This window comes from Rattus rattus, chromosome 9 (assembly GCF_011064425.1).
Source record: "Rattus rattus isolate New Zealand chromosome 9, Rrattus_CSIRO_v1, whole genome shotgun sequence".
In the NCBI taxonomy this organism is placed as follows: Eukaryota; Metazoa; Chordata; class Mammalia; order Rodentia; family Muridae; genus Rattus; species Rattus rattus.
Window position 1 is genome coordinate 43,290,963 of NC_046162.1, and position 21,859 is coordinate 43,312,821.

The 21,859-nt window shown below is 45.0% G+C and overlaps 5 protein-coding genes across 5 annotated transcripts in view; 3 read left to right on the forward strand and 2 right to left on the reverse strand.

Annotated features, from left to right (window-relative positions):
• Positions 1-268: 268 nt before the first annotated feature.
• Positions 269-3,569, reverse strand: C9H17orf100 (chromosome 9 C17orf100 homolog). The gene is made up of 2 exons (XM_032914120.1): positions 2,648-3,569; positions 269-951 (listed from the first exon to the last, which is right to left on the reverse strand). Exon 1 carries the CDS (start codon positions 3,323-3,325, stop codon positions 2,924-2,926), a length of 402 nt encoding a protein of 133 aa, XP_032770011.1. The 5' UTR covers positions 3,326-3,569; the 3' UTR covers positions 269-951; positions 2,648-2,923.
• A 17-nt stretch (positions 3,570-3,586) lies between these two features.
• On the forward strand, positions 3,587-7,031 carry Med31 (mediator complex subunit 31). The gene is made up of 4 exons (XM_032914121.1): positions 3,587-3,705; positions 4,622-4,699; positions 4,973-5,069; positions 6,663-7,031. The coding sequence occupies exons 1-4, from the start codon at positions 3,678-3,680 to the stop codon at positions 6,853-6,855; spliced, it is 396 nt and encodes a 131-aa protein (XP_032770012.1). The 5' UTR covers positions 3,587-3,677; the 3' UTR covers positions 6,856-7,031.
• A 2,019-nt stretch (positions 7,032-9,050) lies between these two features.
• Txndc17 (thioredoxin domain containing 17) lies at positions 9,051-11,293 on the reverse strand. Its single transcript, XM_032914123.1, has 4 exons — positions 11,069-11,293; positions 10,506-10,587; positions 10,029-10,104; positions 9,051-9,423 (listed from the first exon to the last, which is right to left on the reverse strand). The coding sequence occupies exons 1-4, from the start codon at positions 11,211-11,213 to the stop codon at positions 9,355-9,357; spliced, it is 372 nt and encodes a 123-aa protein (XP_032770014.1). The 5' UTR covers positions 11,214-11,293; the 3' UTR covers positions 9,051-9,354.
• Positions 11,294-13,513: 2,220 nt separating this feature from the next.
• LOC116910233 lies at positions 13,514-16,347 on the forward strand. The gene is made up of 2 exons (XM_032914124.1): positions 13,514-15,610; positions 16,240-16,347. The coding sequence occupies exon 1, from the start codon at positions 13,755-13,757 to the stop codon at positions 14,853-14,855; it is 1,101 nt and encodes a 366-aa protein (XP_032770015.1). The 5' UTR covers positions 13,514-13,754; the 3' UTR covers positions 14,856-15,610; positions 16,240-16,347.
• Positions 16,258-21,859, forward strand: part of Kiaa0753 (KIAA0753 ortholog) — a 43,241-nt gene continuing 37,639 nt past the window's right edge. The window contains exons 1-2 of the mRNA XM_032914125.1: positions 16,258-16,385; positions 19,912-20,512. Coding sequence (XP_032770016.1) covers positions 16,293-16,385; positions 19,912-20,512 — 694 coding nt within the window. The 5' untranslated portion in view covers positions 16,258-16,292. The remainder of the gene's footprint in view (positions 16,386-19,911; positions 20,513-21,859) is intronic.

Consider the following 21,859-nt stretch of genomic DNA (forward strand, 5'->3'; position numbering starts at 1 on the left):
CTGGCCTGGCCCTTTCTTTTCTTTTTTTTTTTTTTTTCTCTTTGTTTCATGTTTCTGAGAGAGGATCTTGCTATGTAGCTTTGACTACTTTAGTACTTTTTATATAGTCCTGGCTGGCCTTAAATTCATGGCAATCCTCCTGCATCAGCCTCTCCTAGTCCTGGAATTTCAGATGAGCATCCCGCACCCAGCCACTCATTTTAGGCATTAAATATTGTACACCCCTCCCAGGTAATATATTTTTAAAAAAGATTATGAGAATGAGAAGTGACTTCTTCACAAGAATTTGCATTTATTTAGTTTTTCAAACTAACCTGGCTGGCACAGCTGAAGGCAAGACACAACTATCACCGAGCATAATAAATCCGATTAGTAGGCTGTGCCATTAGAGGCTTTCTCGACTGCAAACGGAGAACATTGCCCTTCACTCATTACTGTTGCACATGTTGTCCTTAACGTCGTATAACACATGCCAGGTATAGCAGCACTATTTCTTACAGGGAACAGTGAGGAAGACACACATCATGGCTAACAGTAACACACACTTACAGTGCAACGGGTACCTTAACAATTACCTCATTGACACACACTGTCATTTTGAAGCTGTGGAATGTATAATATAGATTTATGGCAAATGTGCGTTTCATCAAATTAAGTTTTTTGACTGACACACACTCACCCCCCCCCCCGCATTCTAGCTTTGAAACATGAATACGGGAAACATGGACGAAGAAACCTAGATAAAAAATCTCTTTTATGAGACAAGGACCACAGGGAATCTACCGGGATCCTGCATCCTTCCTGAAGCATCAATGATCCAGAAGCACGAGCTTGATTTTTCCAGAGTCACATTCAGCCGATCTTCCACATACTACTAAAGGAGGAAACAGAGGCAGTCGTCAATGGAGAAAAGTCTGGAAGAACGAACACATTTCTGGCATTACTTCCCGGCTAGAAACAGAAAGGAAATATGACATTGTATTAAATGTTAAAATCTTTGATTTATTTTGTTACATTAGACACATACCGCCTTTGTAATAAGAAGATAATAAGGAAGACTATTAAAGAGAAGCAACTGCTTTGTTCATGTTTTTATTTGTTATTTAAGGTACAGTGGGCCATATTGAAAAGAATTAGTAAGCTGGAAAAGACTGGCAATTCTTTGTTATTAGCTAACCCTTTGTTAATGGCAGGTTATGAGAGGTAGCCTCGTCTACAATAGTTATGATATTTCTTCTGACCTGTGCCCCCATTCTGGGGGTCCAGCCTGGTGCATTCCCTGGGACTGAAAGTAAACAAGCCTGGAAGAAGTAAGAGCTCTAAATCATGCGGAGTCCTGCTGACTCAGGGTCATGTGCAGCCTTTGGTTCTGGTGCAAATAGCACATACATTACTGAAGAGGGTTAGAGGGTTCCTTACAGAGCAACACAGCCTCTTCCCCTGAGAACGCTTGCTCTGCTCCTCACCAGAAGATGCTCTCTCCACACACTTCCATGACTGTTTTTCAGGCTTTCCACAACTCCGCTGTGCAGACGTGAGGGGTTTGCTCAGTGCACCACCTTCCAGCGAGGTTGCTAGAACCCTCGATGTTTCTCAACTTCACCACTACTGGCTTTCTCAGCACAGCGATTCTTTGTTGGAGGAGGGACGGGGCGCTGACTTGGGCAGCATAGAATGTTAGCAGCATCCCTGGCTTCTAGGCACTTGAGGCTAGCAGTAGCCCCCTCCGTGCCACCCCAAACACACACGTTTCCAGAGACAAAATCATTCCCAGCTTGGATACCCATGCGACAACGACGGAGAGGTAGTTCTAAACTCCGAACTGCACCATGCACTTTGCTCCCTTGCATCAAACTCTTTTGATGGTCTCAGAATAAAATTCAAAGTCTCCACTGGGATTTCCAAGACTCTATATGAACTGGCATATTCTCCACCCGCCCCCCCTCATTATACCACAATCTCATACACTGTTTTTTCTCTTCCATAAACATCTCCAATTTTTTTAAAAAAAATGTAGGCTTTTTCTTCTGTGTAGAATGTACTTCCCTCTAGATCCTGATATGGCTTGCTGCTAACCCACACAATCTCAGACCAAGTGTCATCAGCAAGGCTTTCCCTGACCATGTTCTTGAAAGAGCACCCTACTCGCTACCACAAGATAGATACCTTGTCTTTCACAGGAATACAACAGAACATCTTACTTTCCCCTCACTTGAGAAGACCTTAGTCTTTTCCACTGCTATAGCTGACAAGCTCTGACTGGTACCAAGCATGCTGTAGGTACTCAGTAACCATCCTCTGCCAATCTCACGTCCCAGACCAAGTGTCATGGCTTCTTCACGTTCCCTCCCAAGATTAGTATTTTTTTTCTCAATTGACCTGCCCTGCTTTTTCTAATAGCTCCTGACCTATTTTTTAAAGTGTAGATGGAATACTGTGTATAACAACTTAACACGAGAAAACTTATTATGAAATATAAATATTATTAAAGGGTAATTAATAATTTGTGAAAGATGATGCCTTGCTCTGTAGGTTTCAAGCAGGTATGTGATCAGGCCAGTAGTCAAGAAACATAACAGTCTGGCCCCTCTTCGCAAATTTCAAGTCATCAACACATTCTAGAGGGACCTAAGACTATAAAACTTACCTGGTGTAGAGACTCAAAGAATCTCTTTGTCCATCGGCTGGGTTTATACAGTACTACAAATCCGACACCTTTCTGTGCTGGCTTCAGGTTAATAGTACACTGGGTCAACAGCAGGATGGACTAAGGTGCTGCAATGTCAATATATGTTAACAGCGCCCAGAAACCACAGCCTGCTTCTTACACTGTTTTATGGGCTGTTTCCATGAAACCAAAGAAACTTGGCTCTCCTGGAAGCTGGCTGGCAACTCCTCAGTCCTGGCTAAGGACCATGGCACTTCATCGAGTCATTCTGGCACTCTGCCGAGTGGCTTGCTTGTCTCGCCTGGCTGGGCTCTCTACGCGGTGCACAGTAGTCTCCACCCGCAGGGATGACGACGCCCTGACGTGGCGGGAGGACGTTTCCATGCACTGCGAGGAGGTTTCCACGTGCTGGGAGGACACCTCGAGGAATTGAGGGAGTCGCTTCGCGGAGGGGGTGAGGGAGGGTCCCTCTCGGTGGCGCTGGGAGGTCTCCACTTGCCGGGAAGACGTTAGAACCTGCCGGGAGGACGTCTCCACGCGGTGGGATGACGTTTCCTCGCGGTGGGACGACGTCTCCATGCGGACAGTCGATGTCTCCTTGTGGCGGGTGCTTTCCACTCGCGGGACGGAGGACTTGCTCCTAAGGGGCGAGGCCATCCTGCCCGTACACTTTGGTCAGGAGGGACAAAGAAGCCCAAGGATCATGCTCTGCGTCACGCCACCCGGGGGAAGGTGACGTCAGAGAGGTGTATTACATCAGAGTAGGCAGCAGGACTCAGACCTGAAATCAGAGAAGCCCTCCGGCACGCCCCGCTCGATATCTGCGCGCGCAGTCGGCTCGGTCCGCACAGATGGGCGGGGCCACTCTTCCCCAAAGTGAAGTTGTCCCCGCCCTCGTGTCCCACTCTGCCCCGCGACCGGAAGTAGGACCCGTGACTTCCGGATTCTCCTTCACCAATCCCATCTGCGGTTGGGTCGGGCTGGTAGTGTTTGCGCCTTTCTGCTTGTTATGGCCGCGGCCGTCGCTATGGAGACAGGTGCGTTGTGTTTTGCACCCGAGTCTTCATGGAGGGAATGGTCCTTCGCCCCAAAATCCTCTCCCGTTTCCCTTCCCCTGCGCCGTCTTTCGGGCTCAACTCCTCATCCTTAGAGTTGGGACCGACGGAGGAGAAGGCGGTGTTGCCCCTCAGAATATGGCCTGTGGGACCAACTTTGCTCCTGTGTTGCTCAAACCCCTATTCCAACCCTGACTCGCGGGGCGGGCCGCATAGAAAGGACTGAGACCTTCTACTGTCTGCTCTTTGGAACTTCTCCAAACTTGCCTGAAATGTCGGTAACCTGTGTATTTTAATGCATATCACCGTCTTTTCTCCATTGTTTAATCATTTTGCTTCCTGCTTCGTTTTTGTGTAGCACTTTGTTTTTGCTTAACGTAATTACTGTTGGTAGTTGTGGTTATAACAACGTAGGGAACCGTACAGCTATTGCAGACTATTCGATAATCTCCGCTCACGTCCTTCCACAGTGGCGTGCAGGTTCTACATATTTTTTCCTCAACGAACTTTAAAGGATTTTTTTTATTACTATTTTTGTTTTGGAAACAGGGCTCACTAAGTAATGAATTAAATTAAATTTCTAAGGAAGTTTCTTCCACACTTTGATATTTGAGTTCATTCATGAGTGTGCATGTGTGTGTGTGTTTATGGGGGTGGGCGGCGGTGCATGCCAAGGTTAGAGGACAACTTGCAGAAATCGGTTGTCTTCCTACAACCCTGTAGGTTCCAGGAATCGAACTCAGGTCATCAGACTTTGCAGCAAGCATCTTTACTTGCTGAGCTGTTTCACCTGCGTTTTATTTTTGTTTCTACAAATCAATGTTTGTATTGTGACTTTTATTTTATGTGATCTTTCCTTCCTTCTTTCTCTTTTTTTTTTAACTGTCTTTTCTCCTAGATGATGCTGGAAATCGACTTCGGTTTCAGTTGGAGTTGGAATTTGTGCAATGTTTAGCCAACCCAAATTACCTTAATTGTAAGTTAAGTACATCATTAACTTAAGTAGCTTGCTAGATCTTAATGATTTCTGAGAAGAGATGCAATTTGTAATAGTATTTATTTACTTCGATGTGTTTGGGGTTTTACTTGTGCTGGTCTGTAAGTATCAACTGAGCAAACAAGGGCTTGTGTTTTTTAATCCCTTGTGTTTTGTCGGTAGGGATGTTAAGAAGAGCTACTTTACTTAAGAGATTACAGATCGGCAGCCCAGCAGTGGTTGACATACAGATTGTTTCTTTGTATCTTTCAGTTCTGGCCCAAAGAGGTTACTTCAAAGACAAAGCTTTTGTTAATTATCTTAAGTACTTGCTTTACTGGAAAGAACCAGAATATGCCAAATATCTAAAGTAAGTTTAATTTTTAAAATCCCAAAGCTGTGTGTACTTTATTATAAATACTAAGTGCTATTATTTAGCAGTTTTCTCGGTGTCAGAATGGAAAACAGCATTTGGGATCTTTCTGCTTTTAGTTAATGTAAGACGCTGTTATCTCTAACTTGGGTTGATTATGACAGGAATTTCATTTATTTCTGCTACCATTCTTACCTCACTCCCTTCAAACAAAACCAAAGAACTGTCTACGTGGGAGCCAGCTTACTCTCTTGGCAGTATAAGTCAGAGCATACTGTTCGTGCAGGCTAAGATCCAGTGAACTGTTGTAGACTACAGTTCTACTGTAATTTGGTCGTGTCTAACCATGTCACTTAGCACTGCCCCTGTCTTGGGGTTTTGAGGCCTAACAACCCATAACCTGTGAAGGTAGGAAGAACTGTTTCCTGAGAGTCTTAGAGGTCCTGCCTTTCTTTGTGGTGTCCTTTGTTTCAATCACTGTGCATATTAACTCACTGTAAAAGAACAGACACCGACAATATCACATCAAACTCTGCTTTGACTTAAAAAGAGAAAAGAAAGCCAAGCTGGCTTTAATCCCAACATTTGGGAGGCAGAGGTGGGCGCATGTGCGAGTTCAAGGCCAGAGCTACTTCCAGGACAGCCACTCTACCCAGGTAAACCCTGTCTAGACACTCCCCCAAAGGAGGGGACAACAACAAAAAACCCCAGAAGTAGCTTGGTGTCCCTTTAATCCCAGCTCTCAAGAGGCAGAGTCAGGCAGATCTCCGTGAATTTTTTTTTTTTTTTTTTTTTTTTTGGTTCTTTTATTCGGAGCTGGGGACCGAACCCAGGGCCTTGCGCTTCCTAGGCAATCGCTCTACCACTGAGCTAAATCCCCAACCCCGATCTCCGTGAATTTGAGGCCAGCCTAATTATGTTGCAAGCTTCAGACCAGTCAGGGCCACACAGAGAGATCCTATTTTAAAAATTAGAGGAAAACATTTCAAACCTTTTTTTTTTTTTTATCGTAGTCGCTTTTCTGACTTGATTCCTTTGCTGCCTGTAGATTTGCTCTTCATGATGCAATTCTAGATTCCTCTAGGAATCCAAATGATAGGCTTGAAATTACTATTAGAAAAGTATAACATGTTACATGTTAGCAAACTTTAAGCCACCTTCAAGCTCAGTCTCTCCAGCCGAGCTGTTGAAAGATGATTGTCTCCGCTCTGTTGGAGGCTCCCTATGATCATAGGTTCCTCTATTAGAGGCAGCTTACTTCATTGATAGCCAGAGGTTAGGGAGCTCTTCTTATACTCTGATCAAATACACCTCCTTGTAGCTCTAAGCCGTTTGTAGGCTTGTTCCTTATTCTGTTCATCTGTGTCCTCTTGGAGGTAACAGCTATAGATGTTTAAATTCGAGAGAAGTTGTGAAATAACTCCACTATATCTTGCATAATGTTCTGAAATAACATGGTAGGAGTGATTTTACCAAAGGTACCATAGTAGTAGAAATGGTGGGCTTGAGATCATTTTTAGGGGAGTATCTGATTTAGAACTTGGGATGCCTTAAATTATGTTGATAATTGACTTATGAACTTAAACCCAGGTACCCTCAGTGTTTGCATATGTTAGAACTGCTCCAATATGAACACTTTCGAAAGGAGCTGGTGAATGCTCAGTGTGCGAAGTTCATTGACGAACAGCAGATTCTGCACTGGCAGCACTATTCGAGGAAGCGGATGCGTCTTCAGCAAGCCCTAGCAGAGCAGCAACAGCAGAATACCACAGCAGGAAAATGAAGAGCTGGCAACAGCAGGCTCTAGGACATGTATATAATGCACTGCTATTGTACAGTACAGAGAGAAAGACTGCTGCCCCCTTTATTGTAGTACTCAGAACTATTAGTGTTATTTTTGGTTGGCAAAACTTTTTGTTAATAGTTGATTTCTATTAAACCAGGATTGCTCTACTTTGATTTCTCTGGGGATGTGTATGTTTCAGTTGCATTTAACAGATCCAAGTGAATAAGAATGGAAATGTTTGGTGTTTTTGAACAGTTTAAGAACATGGGGGTGACATCCAGTGGTACCCTGGGCCATATCATTAGGAACCTTACTGAGATCAGTTGATCCACTCTGTATTAGGGTTCTGTAGAAGTCACAGGACTTATGGAATGTCTCTATAAAGGGAATTTATTGTAATGACTTAAAAGTCATTACAGTTTGCAGTCCAGCTAACCCAACAATGGACAGCTGTGAATGCAGTCCCACAAGGCTGGTTATTTCAGCTGGTCTTCTGGATAGGCTAGAATCCTGAAGAAATAGGTTCCAACAGATGTGCTGGCAAGTAAGTGCAAGCTGGCAAGAAGAGTGAATCTTCCTCCTTCCCTCAACCTTAAATAAGCCTCCAGCAGAAGGTATGGCCCAGACTAAAGGTGTGTACCACTACACCTGGATTTGGAACTTGCTCTGTCCCAGGCTGGGTCCCTTTAAACTCAGAGATCTGCTTGCCTCAGTCTCCTGAGATTATTACCTCACCTGGGCCTAAGTTTTTCATGGTCACTGTACCTCAAGATCTGGATTAAAAGCGTGCCCTCCATTTCTGGATTGTAGTTCATTCCAGATGTAGTCAAGTCACACACCCCTCCTGTTTTCAGGAGAGGGAACTGGAGGCAGGGAGTTCTACTATCCTTCTTTCTGCAGGAGAGTATATAGTCAATTGTTCCCTATTTTGTAAGAGAGCTCACCTGGTGGTGGCAGGGAAAGACTGGCAGTTAATGACTAAAAGAACTCTTGTCCTTAAAGATAAGCCTCAAACACCTTAGTTAGCATTTATTTGGTAAGTACCACAAGTAGATACTGTCTTAAAACACTCTGAATTCTCTTTTAATCTATTTCAAACAAATGCTTATGTAACTGTTAATTGCTTTTATGAATGTTCCTTTTGTATCTAGTCCTGAAGGACTGTAGGAGAGGACATCGGATCTCCTGGAATACAGCTGAAGATGGTTGTGATGCTGGGAACCAAACCTGGATCCTCTCCAAGGGTGGCAAGAACTGTTAACCAGCACTCTGTTTTTTGAGACAGGCTCTCACTTTGTAACCCAGATTGCCTTGAAACTTGTGATTCTTCCACTTCAATCTCTTGAGTACTGGGCTTCAAGGTGGCTACTAGGTGTGGCTTTTTTTTTTTTTTTTTTAATGTATGAAGTTTTGGCCTACATGTATGTCTGTGTACCACTTGCACTCCTGGTTCTCTCAGAGGCCAGATGGAGTGTTCAATCACCTGGAACTGTAGTTATGGACATCTTATGAGGTGCAATGTGGGTGCTGGGAATTGAACCCATGTCCTTTGGAAGAACAGCCAGTGCTGTTAAGCACTGAACCATCTCTTCAGTCCACATTCTTGTAGAGTAATAGTTGGGCTTTTCATTTGTGACAAGGCCTGGTTCAGTAGTGTACCCCTTGCCTCAAACTTGTGATCCTCTTGCCTTATTATCTAAAGTAATAAGATTACAGGTGTGTGTCTATGCCTGACACAAGTTTTGTTAGAAGAAATTGACATTTAGATAGTGCTTTGCCTGTGACTAGCCTGTTTCACACCAAGAGAATCACATTTTAGACATTTGGGAAACAAAACTGCCTGAATTAAGCATATGAATTCTATGACTCTCCTCCTAAATGGTTTAATGAAGGTCTCCATTTCAAAGGCAGGAAAGGGTTTTGCAAATACACAGAATTTAAGGTAATAAATACCAATTGCTACAGATTTGGAAGTTAATAAGTTAATTTTATCTTCAATATTTCCTTTGAGCTACTACTACCATACTGAAGACCCATTTTACTCAAATCTTTTAGATAGCCATGTGTTAAAAACTAGTTAGAGGGGGTTGGGGATTTAGCTCGGTGGTAGAGCGCTTGCCTAGCAAGCGCAAGGCCCTGGGTTCGGTCCTCAGCTCCAGAAAAAAAAAAAAAAAAAAAAAACCAAAAACTAGTTAGAGGTTTATATTTTAATTCTTTATTGTTTAGACATACACTGATTTACTCATTTACTCATCAAAGAAATTATGTGGCTTCTTGTAAAGGAACCAGACAGTCAATACAAAATTGCAATCATTAGGCTTTTTTGTTTTTTCCAGACAGGGTTTTGCTGTGCTGCCCCTGCTGTCCGGGAACTCAATTTGTAGACCAGGCTGGCCTCAAACTCAAAGAGATCCAGCTGCTTCTGTCTCCACCTCTGCCTCCCGAGTGCTGGGACTAAAGGCATGGGCCACCACAGGCTGGCAAGGTCATCAAATCTTAGTCTTCAGAGAAGATCATCTCTACGAGGTTGGATTGGCGGCACTCAGACTCCACGAGTTTTTGAGGCTGTAAAAAGAATGGTTAAGTTTTCACCGCTGCTATGAATATTACTAGGGGTGGAATGAATTCTACTTTGAATGACAAATTTTGAACACAGAAATTATGCCATCAGAAACTATCAGCTAGTTATAACAAGTTTTATTAAATAGTTAGGATACTTGTCTCAAGATGAATCATTAAAACACTTGGCCCGAAAGGCCTTAAATTTCCACACCAGGAAGCCCTATAGGCTGGAAACAAGAGATAGCATGCCCAGGGCCATCTCTTTCCCTCCACACTTTAATTTAGGATCCTAGGGGTAGGGCTGAAATAAAGGGAGAGCCCTTTTAAACCTGAAAAATGGATTTAGAAAACATTGACACGGGTGCTTTCAGAAATGAGTCAACTTTCTTCTGAACACAGAATCTTAAAAGTGGCTTAAAAACACCTCAGATACTAATATCTGCATTATTAATAGTTCACTGGATTAGCAGAGGAATGGACACCAACTTGTGTGTTTTTGATGCACTCTGAACAACAATGTAACAACAAATTGTTGGAACTCAAACTTGACTTTAAAGCAACTTGAGTTTTAACTGCATTATAGCCACAGCATAAAAGTAGATACTTACTGTTCCATATTTAAGTAGTGTAGGCACTGCAGTGATTTTCAGTTTTTGTCTGAAGTCATTATTTGGGTCTTTCCAGCTGTTCCAAAAGGAAAAAGATAATGAAAAATACTACTTGGTTTATTACAGTTTACTCTAACAGTTGGCCTATATATATTAGCAACCATTACTTTTGTTAACCATTTTAGCATTTTGAGAACTGTAACTTATGTGTCACTTTCTGCAAAATTTAAAGTGTGGCTAAGATAAAACATATATGTAAAGTCAATTGAGTTCTGAACTTATTCTAGACCAAATTCATTGATGATGATATGTGGCTGAACATAAACGGTAAATATGAATTCAATAATTCCAATTGTTTGGCTTATTAGACAATACCTAAAACACAGAGCCTGACCAATTATCTGAGGTCCTTTCTAGCCAACTTTTTAATAATCTAGTTCTTGTCTGGAGCTACGGTATAGATGATTGGTCACTTACTAAGGTTTGTCTCCTACTTGGCAGTAGATGAACACACAGTCTTCAGTGACATGCTTCAGCCCCTCTCGGATGACTGCCTCAGCTTTTTAAAAAAGTTAAAAAGTAATTATACAACATCTGCGATAACTGCGATAGCCCAAGCCCTCCCCTCTCTCCAGTCTTAGACTTTAACCCGTTGTAAGATAGGTTGTTAAAGTCGGTGTCCTTTGGGCTCATGAATCACTTAAGTCCTAGTCCTGATTGTCTTTAAGACACACACAGACAATCAGCATACATATTGCTAACGGGAAGATTAGCTCGTGAGTCTGGTCTTTCTTATGAGACACTAATCGTTTGGGGAACTGAGAATTTAAAGAACCAGGTTCCAAGATCTGAGTCCATGATAAAAATGAGGGTCATCCTTGGGTGGAGCTAGTAAGGACCTAACTAGAGACACGGTACAGCTCAGACGCTTCCGTGGATCTGCAGAACCAAGATCCTCATCTCATCCCACTTTCTGACTTCAGTAAGGAGACCTCTTCCCCCCACTTCTGTGGTGATGCAACCTCTAGTCCCAGTCTCACCTTCCACGCAGTCCGGACACCAGCTCTTCCCTTCAGTATCCTTAGAACCACTGAAGTAGGCGAAAATGGTCTTGCCCTGATGCTCCTTCACTGCCTTGTCGAACTCTTCGAAGCCCAGCACGCTCACCTCCTCGAAGGTGGCCATGAGTACAACAGTCCAGAGAGGAATGCGGGAGGTGCCTTAGGGTCCTGCCGCCTCAAGGCGGGGCCCAAGTAAGGCGTGGTCAAGTTTCCGGGTGGGCGGTGCTGTGCTACGGGAGCCTCAGATGGCCATAACTCTCTAGGGCCGTCTTTTTGGTCTGCTGGAGTTTCTTTTTGGCGCCAGTTTCCTCAGACATCTAGACGCCTGACCTGGTCTAGTCCCTACCCTGGCTTTATGGACAATGACTGCAAAACCGGTCGCGGTACAACACCTTGATCCTCAAATGGCTCAGGAAGCTCAACGGCTCCCAAACAGCCGCGCGCCTGTTGCCATGGCGACTGGGCGAGAGGCCGGAAGCGAGGCCTAGCTTGAGGTGGCCTTACGGTCTCGGTGGCCGTGCCTCGCTCAAACCAGGTGGGCTCGGGTCAGAGCTGGGGGAATTCTGGGAAGCTGCTTTAGGCAGAGAGACAGTGAGAGAGACCTCTCCTGGGGCTTGCCTTGCAGCTCCGCCCCTTCTGTTACCTTTCCATTTGTCAGACTTTAGGGGGGCCGAGGCTGGGGGCGGCGTCCGGGATTGGGCGGGGGTTTGGAGAGAGCTGGGAGGCAGAAAGGCAGAGAGGGCAGAATCCGAGTGTTGTGAGTGCATGTGAGGGGCACGCTGTCTAGGGGAACAGGTGCAAAGACGGGTTGCATTGGGGAAAGGAATTGTCCAGGAGCTGCGAGTCCTGTACGGGGCTCTTGACCGGGCTACGTGGGTGTACTCTGGCAGCGAAGATGCCGGCTCGTTGCGTGAGGGCCGGCAGGTTACGGCGGGGTGTTCCGCCTCCGTGGGCGAGGAGGTGGGGTGCAGGGATGTCCCGAGGCTATGGAGTAAGGCGCCGGGTGAGGTCTTCAGTGCGGCGGATGCTCTGTGCAAACATAGGGAGGGTGCAGAATGGTCGGCGGCCTTTACAGAGGACTGTGGAGCCTGCAGTATCCCCTGGGGTGAAAAAGGCCTTTGGGACATCTGGGACTGCAGGCTCGATTGAGGCAGCAGTGGACCCTAGGACAGTGTGGGTGAATGGGGCTGTGGGCGAGCCCGAGGTGGTTGGGCCTGCTGGGTCTGTGTGGGTGACTGTATCTGGGAAGGAGGAGCTAGACAATAGGAGCTCACCGAGCTGTGAGAGAAAAGGTCGTCCAGGAACACTTGGCCATGAGAGTATCCTGGAACTGTGGTTGAAGGTGCAGGCTATGAGGGTAGCTTCAGGATGCTGGGAAGGAAGCAGAGTGGAGCTTCATCCAGTTCCTGCGGGAGAGGGGCCAGTCGAGAAGGGTATTCCCGGGCGAGCTTCCTGGGTAGAGACCAGCCGAGATGGTGTTACAGGACCCTGGGTGAGAGGACATACTAGGACATTCCCCCGGGCCTCAGGACTGCCCACAGCTAGGGGAATAGGGGCAGGTTGTGAGAGAGTCTCTATCTTTTGTAGGCAGAGACAAGCTGGGAAGACCCCTGTTGTGGGCGGACCTCAGATAGTAGAGAAGTTAGGCTGTGCTGCCTCTGGCTCTTGGCAAAAAAGGCAAACTGACGAGGTGCCTGAAGCCATAGGATGGTCTCAGGTCTTGAACAGGCCCAGAGCTGGAGACGTGAGGGAATGTGGGGGTACTTCGTGTCTGTGTGAGGAAGAGCAGTCAATGCAGGTTTCTGGGGCTCTGGCAGAAGCTGAATATGGGCATATGTTATGGGAAAGGGAGCAAATCGAAGGGGGCCCTGATGCCTTGTTCGTACTACCCAGGGCTATGGAAGATGAAACTACCTCCCATGGGGGCCCAGGTGTGTGGCAAAGGAGACAAGAGGTGGACGATATAGGTTCTAGGGGTATTCCCAGCTTAAGGACCATGGGACAGCCTGTAGGAGTGCTTTGTGCTAGAGAAGAGGAACCTAGATGTGGAGGTGACCCAGGGTCATGGGGAGCTGCACAGGCTGCAGAACTGTCTGCCTGTGAGGAGCAAGAGATAGGTTCTCGAGGTGCCCAGGGCCTGTGGGGTGTGGACCAGGCAATGGGGGCACCCAGGTCTTTAGGGAAGGAGGCAGATGATGCAAGTGCTCCAGGACTGTCAGGAACAGGACATGTGCCAGCTTTGCAACCTGTGGTGATATCAGGAGATAGGGAGGAAGAAACCAGCTATGATGTTTCAGGTCTGTGGGAGAGGCAGCAGGCTCAGGGAGCTCCTCTGGCTGAGCCATTACCAGGGCCAGTTATGGAGGAGACTTACAGTGGGAATCATCTAAGCCTATGGGAAAGGAGGCAGGCCACAAGGGAGCCTGTAGCTTTAGGGATACCTAGGGCTGTGGATCAGGATGTCAGATGGGGAGCTCTCTCATGTCCATGTGGGAGGAGGCGGGCTGTGGGACTGATTGAAGCAGTTGTACCAAAGCATAGGTGTGCCACAGAAGGTGGACCCTCAGCTCTGGGTGTACCTGCTGCCTTGTGGGTGTGTCAGGAAAGCAGCTCTACAGATGGTGTGAACCTGCAGGGAAGAACTCATGTTGCCTGCAGGAGGCCCATGGCTCCTGAGGAGTACTCATCTGTGGTAGAGGATACCAAATCTGGGGCTCTCCCATGCTCATGGGGAAGGAAGCCATCTATTGGGGTTCCCCTGGCTCCTGAAATACATGGTTCTCTGAAGATAGAAGCAGGCTCCAGAAGTTTCTCAGGCTTATCAGGAAGGAGACAAACTGTAGGTTTACCTGTGGCTACAGGCGTATCCCCAGCTGGTGTGGGTGTGGCTCTCAGGGCATCTAGTTCTGTATGGGAGCATAGCTGTAGGAGAGCCTCAGACTCAGGAGGCAGGCCACCTACAAAGGTATCAATGGCTGTGGGGCTCCCTGAGTCCATGGGGGATGAGACACTCTCTGAGGGTTTACAAAGAAGGCCATCTGCTGTGATGCCTGTGGCTGCTAGAATTCCCACAACTGTGGGAGAGTCCACAGTCTCTGGGCTCCTTGGGCCTCACAGGGTGATGGATAGAGGCTGTGGAGAAAGCTCGGGGACATGGCAAAGAAGACAAATGACTGAGGTACCCACTGCTGCTAGTGTCCCTAAACTTGAGAGGGAAGCAGGCTCCGAAGGTATTAATCTGTGGTGGAGACACAGTGGAACAGTTCCTGAGGCAGTGAGGGAGGCTTCGCATCAGGGGATGCTTGCAGGTGTTGGGGTTCCCATGGTCAGACACGTACCTGCGGCAGTGTGGGTGACTGGGCCCTCTGCAGAGGAGGCAAACGAAGGTGTCTCTGACCTGACACTGGTTAGGAGACTGTCTACTGAGGGAATAATGGCATCAGGGGAAGAAACAGTGAGTAGAAGGAGCCTGGGATTTGTAGGGAGGAGCCAGGCTGTGGAAGTGCCTTACCCTGGTGAGCGTGGTGCCAGGATGTGGGGTGGTCCAAGGTCTACAGTGGAGGAAACAACCTATGAGAATATTCCCAGAGTATCTGCAATGAGAACAACTGTGCCGGCACTTTCAGGGGAGGAAGTAGGCCTTGGCCATTTCAGAGACGATCTGCAGGAGAATGGGGAGAGAGCTGTGGGAGGGATTCCTGAAGCTAGAGGGACAGTGAATGATTTGGGAGAGATGGGGGAGGGTGGATTGAGGGGCACCTTCTAGTAGGTATATAGAAAAGAGTTGGAGATGTCCTGGGGCTCTTGGGAGGGAAGAGGTTGGGGAACAGTTTGTCTTGATATAGATGAAGGAACTGGTGGGGACCTCATGACTCCTGGAGAGATACTTGGTGGCAAATGTCACAGGCTGTGTAGGGTAACGCTTTTGGGAAGATGGGGAATGCATTACAAGGAGAGGGCTATCCCAGGACTTTTTACAAGGGAATGGTATGGGGCGGGTGTCCTTGGACTTGCGTGTGAATGTGTGTGTGTGATTGTTAACTCGAGGTGTGCAACCCCGACTCTGCAGCTCATTCTGTGGCTTCAGCTCCAGCCCCGTGGTGCTGGCAGGCCCATTGGCATTGCCTTACTAGTGTTCTCCCATCTGCTTCTCGGATCATGTCTCTGTAGTCTTAGGAACAAGCAATCTTGTACAGCTGTCTATGTTCCTGCAAATGCACCTGCCTTTAAGATGATCTAGTCTGTAAACTTCGAATTATTTTTAAAAATTTTAAGTAGGTTTTTTTTTCTCTTAATCTTGAACTTCCCAATTGATTTACTCTAGAATTCTTTGAGAGAACAAATTTTCCAGTGTATTTGAAACTCACAATTTCTCAGAAAATTGCTCAGTGCAACCATGTTGCTTTAAATTGTTTTCTGTGTTCAAACTACTGATTGTGGGAAATAAAAGAGTAAGACAAGGCCCTCAATTCTCAAGGAGCCGTGTCTAGCTGGGAAGCTGAGATACAGACCATGAAATAGGTAAATAGCTATGTGTGACAGCATGGTTAACCTCAAGTGGCAGAGCCATTCAAGTGTATTAAAAGGTCTTCAGAATAGAGAGAAGGGTGGGGCGGAGCTCCTTAGCACATCCTAGATTCTTCAGTAGCCTGAATGTGGTCTCACTGTGAATGTGCACAGGGTGGGAAAGATGGCGGAGCTAAACATCTAGAGAGCCCATGCAGCTAGTTAAAACCCCAGCTTTAGTTCGAATCCCTTGGAATTTTATCTGAGCTACTTAACATTCTGGAATGAATACATTCTGCTCTTTTGACCAGTAGTTAGGATTTTATTCACATGTCCATGAAACTATCTGGTCATAAAAACAATAGTTTGTCACAATAGAGCTTACTATAGACCCTTAGGATTTAAAATGAAAATGGCCCAAGGATCATCATTAAAATAGTGGCTCCCTATTCTTTTGAAAATGAGAATTTCAAAAGTGGTTGCTTTTATAAATGCAAGAAATAGACCTCTTTTTAAGTAGTCATTCTTGTGTGAGGTTACTGTGAGTTCACTCTGGAATGCTGCTATATATGCACAGGAGTATGGGTTTTTAATGTTATTTGAAGATAGTTGCACTGCTTAATTTGATACCTGTTTCATTTAAGGGAGATTTGCCTGATGATTAAGCAGTCACGCATGTGCTTCATCATTGGATGTGATGGGACCAAGCCAGCCAGCTTCCACATATGTCCATCTAGCATCCAGTCTCCAACTGGATGGAATGACCGACCCCAGGAATCTTCAACCCCAGGTGGTTTTACTGTTTTCCTTCAGATATTTATTACAAAACATTTTAAACATGAAGAAAAGTTGAATAATAAAACGACATTGAACATTTTGAAGCCATTTTCTAGATTTAGCAGTTGTTAATAATTTGCCCTGTTTTCTGTCTGCTCAACCATCTGTCTCTAAGGTTTGTGTATAAGCAAAGGAAGCTACAAACAGTGCCGCTTTCATTTTAAATATTTCAGAACACTTTACCAATGAACTTTCTTACCTAGTTGTATCATTTTCATACTTAAGAAAATAACTGAAAGAAACATACGTGTGTATCTCTGTCTGAGTTGTATATGTACATGTGTGTGCAAGGATACTTGTAGAGACCAGAAGGGGGCATGGACCCCTCTAGGCTAGTGTGTGAAGCCTGGTACCCCTTATCCACACATAGCTATGTAATCACTCAGTCTTCAGGTAAGAATAAAAAGTGCTATGTGTGTCTAACGGTGGTCATTCAAATGCTGTGTTCAAAAGTTACAGGTTAAAATGTTTGTCCACTCTCATTTTTTAGTGTGGTTGGTTTTGTTGCACTATTTTCTGTTGATATTTCTTTCTAGAGTTTTCTGTGATCTTATCCCTCTCTCGCCCTTTGTATGTGAAGCATTCTCATGGTTCCAGACCTGTACAAACAGATGCATTCAGGAGTGCTGCTGCCTGCTTGTCCTTCTGTTCTTTCCATCGTCTGATCTCATTGACTCCTAGTTTTCTTTGTCATTTTCTTTATGCCCTAAGGACCGGATGCATGTATGCACTGTTATAGCACCTTCTTTTCTTGATATTATAGCTTCTTCTTCCCACCGTGTTTTCTAAGAATTATCTCCACAGCAGTTCCTAGAGACATCCTATGTCTTACATTTCTAGTGTTCTATTCTACGACTGCTCCAAAGATTATTCCATGGCCAACACTGCATAGCACTCTAGTCTACAACTGTCCCAGAGACTATTCCATGGCCAACCCTACTTGGACATGCAGGTTGATTTCAGTAATTGGCAATTACAGACCATATAATAGCAAGTACACCTTTCTATGTGTCCTGTTGGGAGTGCATCTGCATAGTATCGCAGAAGTGAGACTACACCTCTGGGTCAGAAGAAGATGAATGTTGCAAAGTTACCCCCAGAAAGGTGTGGGCCCATGCCATTGCACATTCATATTCTCTCCCTCCCTCTCTCCCTCTCCCTGTCCTGCCTTTCCTCTCTCCCTCTTCCCTGCGTTTTTCTTCATCTCTTCTGTCTCTTCCATTTCCTATGTTTTTTCCAGATGCGTGTGTGTGTGTGTGTGTGCCTGTGTGAATTTATGTACATTACTCTATGATAACATGTTTCCCTGTAGCCTTACCAAAAGCATATAGTGTCTCATGGAATTTCACTCTTTTTCATAAGGTTGAACATTTTTTAAAGATTTAAAAATTGTTTTAATTAAGTATGTGTGTGTAGATTTGTGTATGGATGTGTGCACATGAGTGTAGGTGTGTTTTAAGGTGAGAGCTTAGAATCCCCTGGAACTGGTGTTACAGGTGGTTGTGAGCCTGTACACACACACAGACACACATGTGCGCGCACACACACACACACACACACACACACACATACACACACACACACACACATGCACACACACACACATGCAAATAATACTATCTTCTAGTCTTTGCTTATTGGGACTTTTTGTTTGTTTTTTGGTTTAGGGGTTTTGTTTTTGTTTTAGTAGTGGTTTTTCTTTTTTTTTCTTTTTGTTTTTCCAAGACAGGGTTTCTCTGCGTAGCCCTGGCTGTCCTGGAACTCACTCTGTAGACCAGGCTGGCCTTGAACTCAGAGAATCACCTGCCTGGGACTAAAGGTGTGTGCCACCACTGCCTGACTTATTCAGTGTGTCTGTGACACTGTGTGTGTGTGTGTGTGTGTGTGTGTGTGTGTGTGTGTGTGTGTGTGTGTGTATTTGTTGGTTCTTAATCAGGGAGAAAATTTTCAAAGAAATTTCATTCATTCATTCATTCATTCATTCATTCATTCATTCAATTTTCAAGACAGGGTTTCTCTGTGTAGTCCTGCCTGTCTTGGAACTTGTTCTGTAGACCAGGAGGGCCTTAAACTCAGAGATCTGCCTGCTCTGCCTCCCCAGTGCTAAGATTAAGGGTGCGTGGTACCACTGCCCAGCTAAGAAATTTCTTTTAATGTAGTCAAATTTACTGCTCATGTATCATTTCACTTTCCCTCACATCAGAGATCCTTTTATTAAGCATGAATTTGAACCATAGTTTAAAGAGACTTTCCTGTGCTCACACTAAAGAGGAATTCATTGGTTTGCCTGCCCCCGTGTGCATAGCAATCTTGGGCTGCTGAATTATGCTTAGAGAAAAGGCTTTCCCCAAGTAAGGGACAGATGCAGTTGCTGTTTGTTCTGCCGTTTAGTTGTGGGCTTTCAGGTGCTTCTCAGGGGTTTTCTGCTTAGTGGAGTTTTCCCTACTCCTGCATTACCCACCTCCTCCCAAAAAGTTCCTCAGGTTTTAGCATATACATGTGATTATTTGAACACAGTATTGTGAGTGTTAGGGAGATCTCCCAGTGAAGGTCCTGAAATTGGGTCCACTGAATTCCATGATGTGGACTCTTTTATTTCCCTAGTAGGTGGGCTCTTTTAAGTTATAAAGTTATAAAATTATTTTTCTCTTTACTTGATACTCCTAGAGCATATTACTTAACCTAAGAAAATAATGTAAAAGCAGAAAAACAAAACAAAATCCTAAATACACACCTGTACTAACAATGTACCTGTTAGTGGAAAAATGAGAATAATCCTATCTGTCCAATACAATTGGAGCTCAGCCTGAACGGCTGATTTTTGAAGATTAGAAAATGCATCAGTGAAAGTAGTCTTAAAATCCACGAGGAATGTAGACGCATGCTTATGTCTAAGTGTATAGCATCATAAGGCTATCTGCTATGATGACCTCTGGTAAGCACTTACGTCTGTGCAAGCCTGGGTGAGTGGACTGTTTCGAGCAAAGTGCTCATGTGGGCACAGGGTAAGAGAACTGTCTAATGACCAGGTGACAACCCTGGGAAGACCTGGGGAAATCATCTACAGGCGAAGCTCTCCTGTGTTGTGTATGCCTGTGGGGCTCTAATCCAGGGTTTGTGTGTTCTTCTCGACCCTGACATTCTGGCCCAGGGCAGATCTGGAATTGGGAATTGAAGAACTTGCTGGTTGTTGCGTGAAGCTTTATAAATAGCCTTTAGAGGAAGACGCAGTATTCTGTTATCAGGTGGAAGCTGTTACTGCAGGACTAGATGGTTTAGGAGGGAACCTTGTATGTCGTGTATACTTGTAGTTCTATGGATATACCAGAAAAATATCTCTTTATACAAATAATCTTCTGGGTAAAATATTGGTCACTGGAGTGTGTGTGTGTGTGTGTGTGTGTGCGTGCGCACGCACGCGCGTGCTATGCACTATGTTATTTTTCTAATGTGAGCTCACTTTTCTTTATTTCTTAAAGAACCAGCTGCAGTTTAATAGGAATGTTCCTACAGATCCCAGCAACCTGGCAGTCCGGTACTCTTGCCCACATGGAATTAAAATCGAAAAACTGAAACACTCATACAATGAATTACATCATGGTAAAGACTTGGATTTTGGAGCTGGAAATGAATTAAGCAGTTCTGTCTCGTTTTCTGTTATATCAGAAGAGAGGCTTAGCTATGCTGTCCACCTAGCCAAAAGAGATGTAAAACGAAGACAATTTGAAGAACATGTGAAAGATCATCTCAGAAGTCAGCCCCAAAGCTCTCACAAATGTATGCCCACCAAGGTGCAAAGGAAGGACCCAAAGAGTCAGGATGTCTGTCATTGCAGCCACCAGCCGTCCAAAGTGAGCGTTTCCAGCTCAGGTGCCAAGGTGTACGTGTACACATCTCATCGGGGACGAGCTGATCTTCCTATGCCAAATTCACCACCTACCCACGATCCAGGACCTCAGCCACAACCCAGGATAGAGGAGCACAGAAACCTGTGGGAACAGAAAGGCTTGCTAGAAGTTCAGCGACTCCAAAAGGAATTGAGCAGTTGTATTCATAAGATAGAAGGGCTAACTAAAAAAGGTGAGAAAAACTCAGTCCTTCATTTGTTGAGGTGCTATGGCCTGGGATAATTAAAATGCATTCATTCATTTGGGCCCCCTCCCCAGTGCACACACCAACTGAGTTCTGCTGCCTTCTGTGAGCTAGCTGGTTCAGTAGAGCTTAGCAACCACTACAAAAGAGCTGGACTAGGAGTCTGACATAGGTCTCCTTTCTTTGATGAGTTTGCTCTGCCCACCCCCTGTATGTAGATTGCCTGACCACACATCTAACACCTACATGCAATTTTGCTTCTGGCAAAATTGTTTTTAATTTGTTTAAAAAATATGTGTATTGTAGGTAAACCCATGTCATATATGACCACAGGGTAGAAGGGAAGAAGTATAATAATCATATACCCTTTTTATAGTAGTTAGTAATGTTAGGGTCTTAGCATTTTCTTGGGAAGTAATAGATTCAGGAATGGTGAGTAGGGTTACTATAGCCAACAAGTGGACCATCAAGCCCAGCTCTTAGATAGTAGGGCATGAAAAGTTGTGTAACAAAAGGTGCTATTGGGATAGGATGGCACACCATCTAAAATTATATTTTGCATTTAAATTTAATTCAAATATGAACATATATCCATGTTAGAGAAAAATGTAAATGCCTTCTAATGTACCTGCTGGTTGACACACTGAGGATACGGCTGGATAAGACTGAAAAAAGAGATGCACTAAGGATGGGTACAGGTTCATCTCCCAGCTCTGAGGAACCAGCTTCCATACAAAGCCAGAAAATGTCTCCTTCAGTCTTCCTAATGAGCAGTGAGCAGTCCTGTAATGCTTGAGCATCATGGGTGATTCAGAACATCTACACAGAACATCCCAGAAGTGCTGTGGTTTGTTTCTCATTGTCCCTTAGTATTGGTGTGTAGCATGACCCCACCAGATGCTTTAGGTAGAAGCTAAGCTCCAGGGAACAAAGCTCCCAGGGCTCTCGCTCTGGTGATCTGGCCTAAGACCAGGACTTTTAGAGGTTTAGAAGCTCTGTGGAGGCAAGGCTGACCTGGGTAAGTATTTCAGTGGGTCACCAGTGACTGTAATAACAATGCTCTAACAGGGACAAATGACTGAAAAGACGTGAATACAGTTTCAGTTCTGCATTCAGAGGCCAGTGCTTCCCAGCCCAGCTGGTGCTTAGACTCACTTCCAGGTGAAGAGTTAAACACTCCTGCCAAAACCAGTTCCTGCTTCTGTTCTTACAGGTATTCGAGCTTGGATTTTCTCTCCACTAGGCAACTCAAGTAGAGGTGGCACCAATTTGGCCTAGAGACTCCCATATATGACTTTTACCTGTACGTGCAACTTCTGGCTTCAAGGTTTTGCC

What these genes read in the sequence shown, in the direction of transcription:
- LOC116910233 (XM_032914124.1), top strand. Translation starts at nt 13,755, where the DNA reads ATGGCTCCTGAGGAGTACTCATCTGTGGTAGAGGATACCAAATCTGGG.
- C9H17orf100 (XM_032914120.1), bottom strand. Translation starts at nt 3,325, where the DNA reads ATGGCCTCGCCCCTTAGGAGCAAGTCCTCCGTCCCGCGAGTGGAAAGC.
- Med31 (XM_032914121.1), top strand. Translation starts at nt 3,678, where the DNA reads ATGGCCGCGGCCGTCGCTATGGAGACAG. An exon ending in GGCCGTCGCTATGGAGACAG is followed by an intron (nt 3,706 to 4,621) that starts GTGCGTTGTGTT and finishes CTTTTCTCCTAG; the next exon opens with ATGATGCTGGAAATCGACTT. An exon ending in GAATATGCCAAATATCTAAA is followed by an intron (nt 5,070 to 6,662) that starts GTAAGTTTAATT and finishes ACTTAAACCCAG; the next exon opens with GTACCCTCAGTGTTTGCATA.
- Txndc17 (XM_032914123.1), bottom strand. Translation starts at nt 11,213, where the DNA reads ATGGCCACCTTCGAGGAGGTGAGCGTGCTGGGCTTCGAAGAGTTCGAC. An exon ending in GTGTCCGGACTGCGTGGAAG is followed by an intron (nt 10,588 to 11,068) that starts GTGAGACTGGGA and finishes TTTTTTAAAAAG; the next exon opens with CTGAGGCAGTCATCCGAGAG. An exon ending in CAAGTAGGAGACAAACCTTA is followed by an intron (nt 10,105 to 10,505) that starts GTAAGTGACCAA and finishes CTTTTGGAACAG; the next exon opens with CTGGAAAGACCCAAATAATG.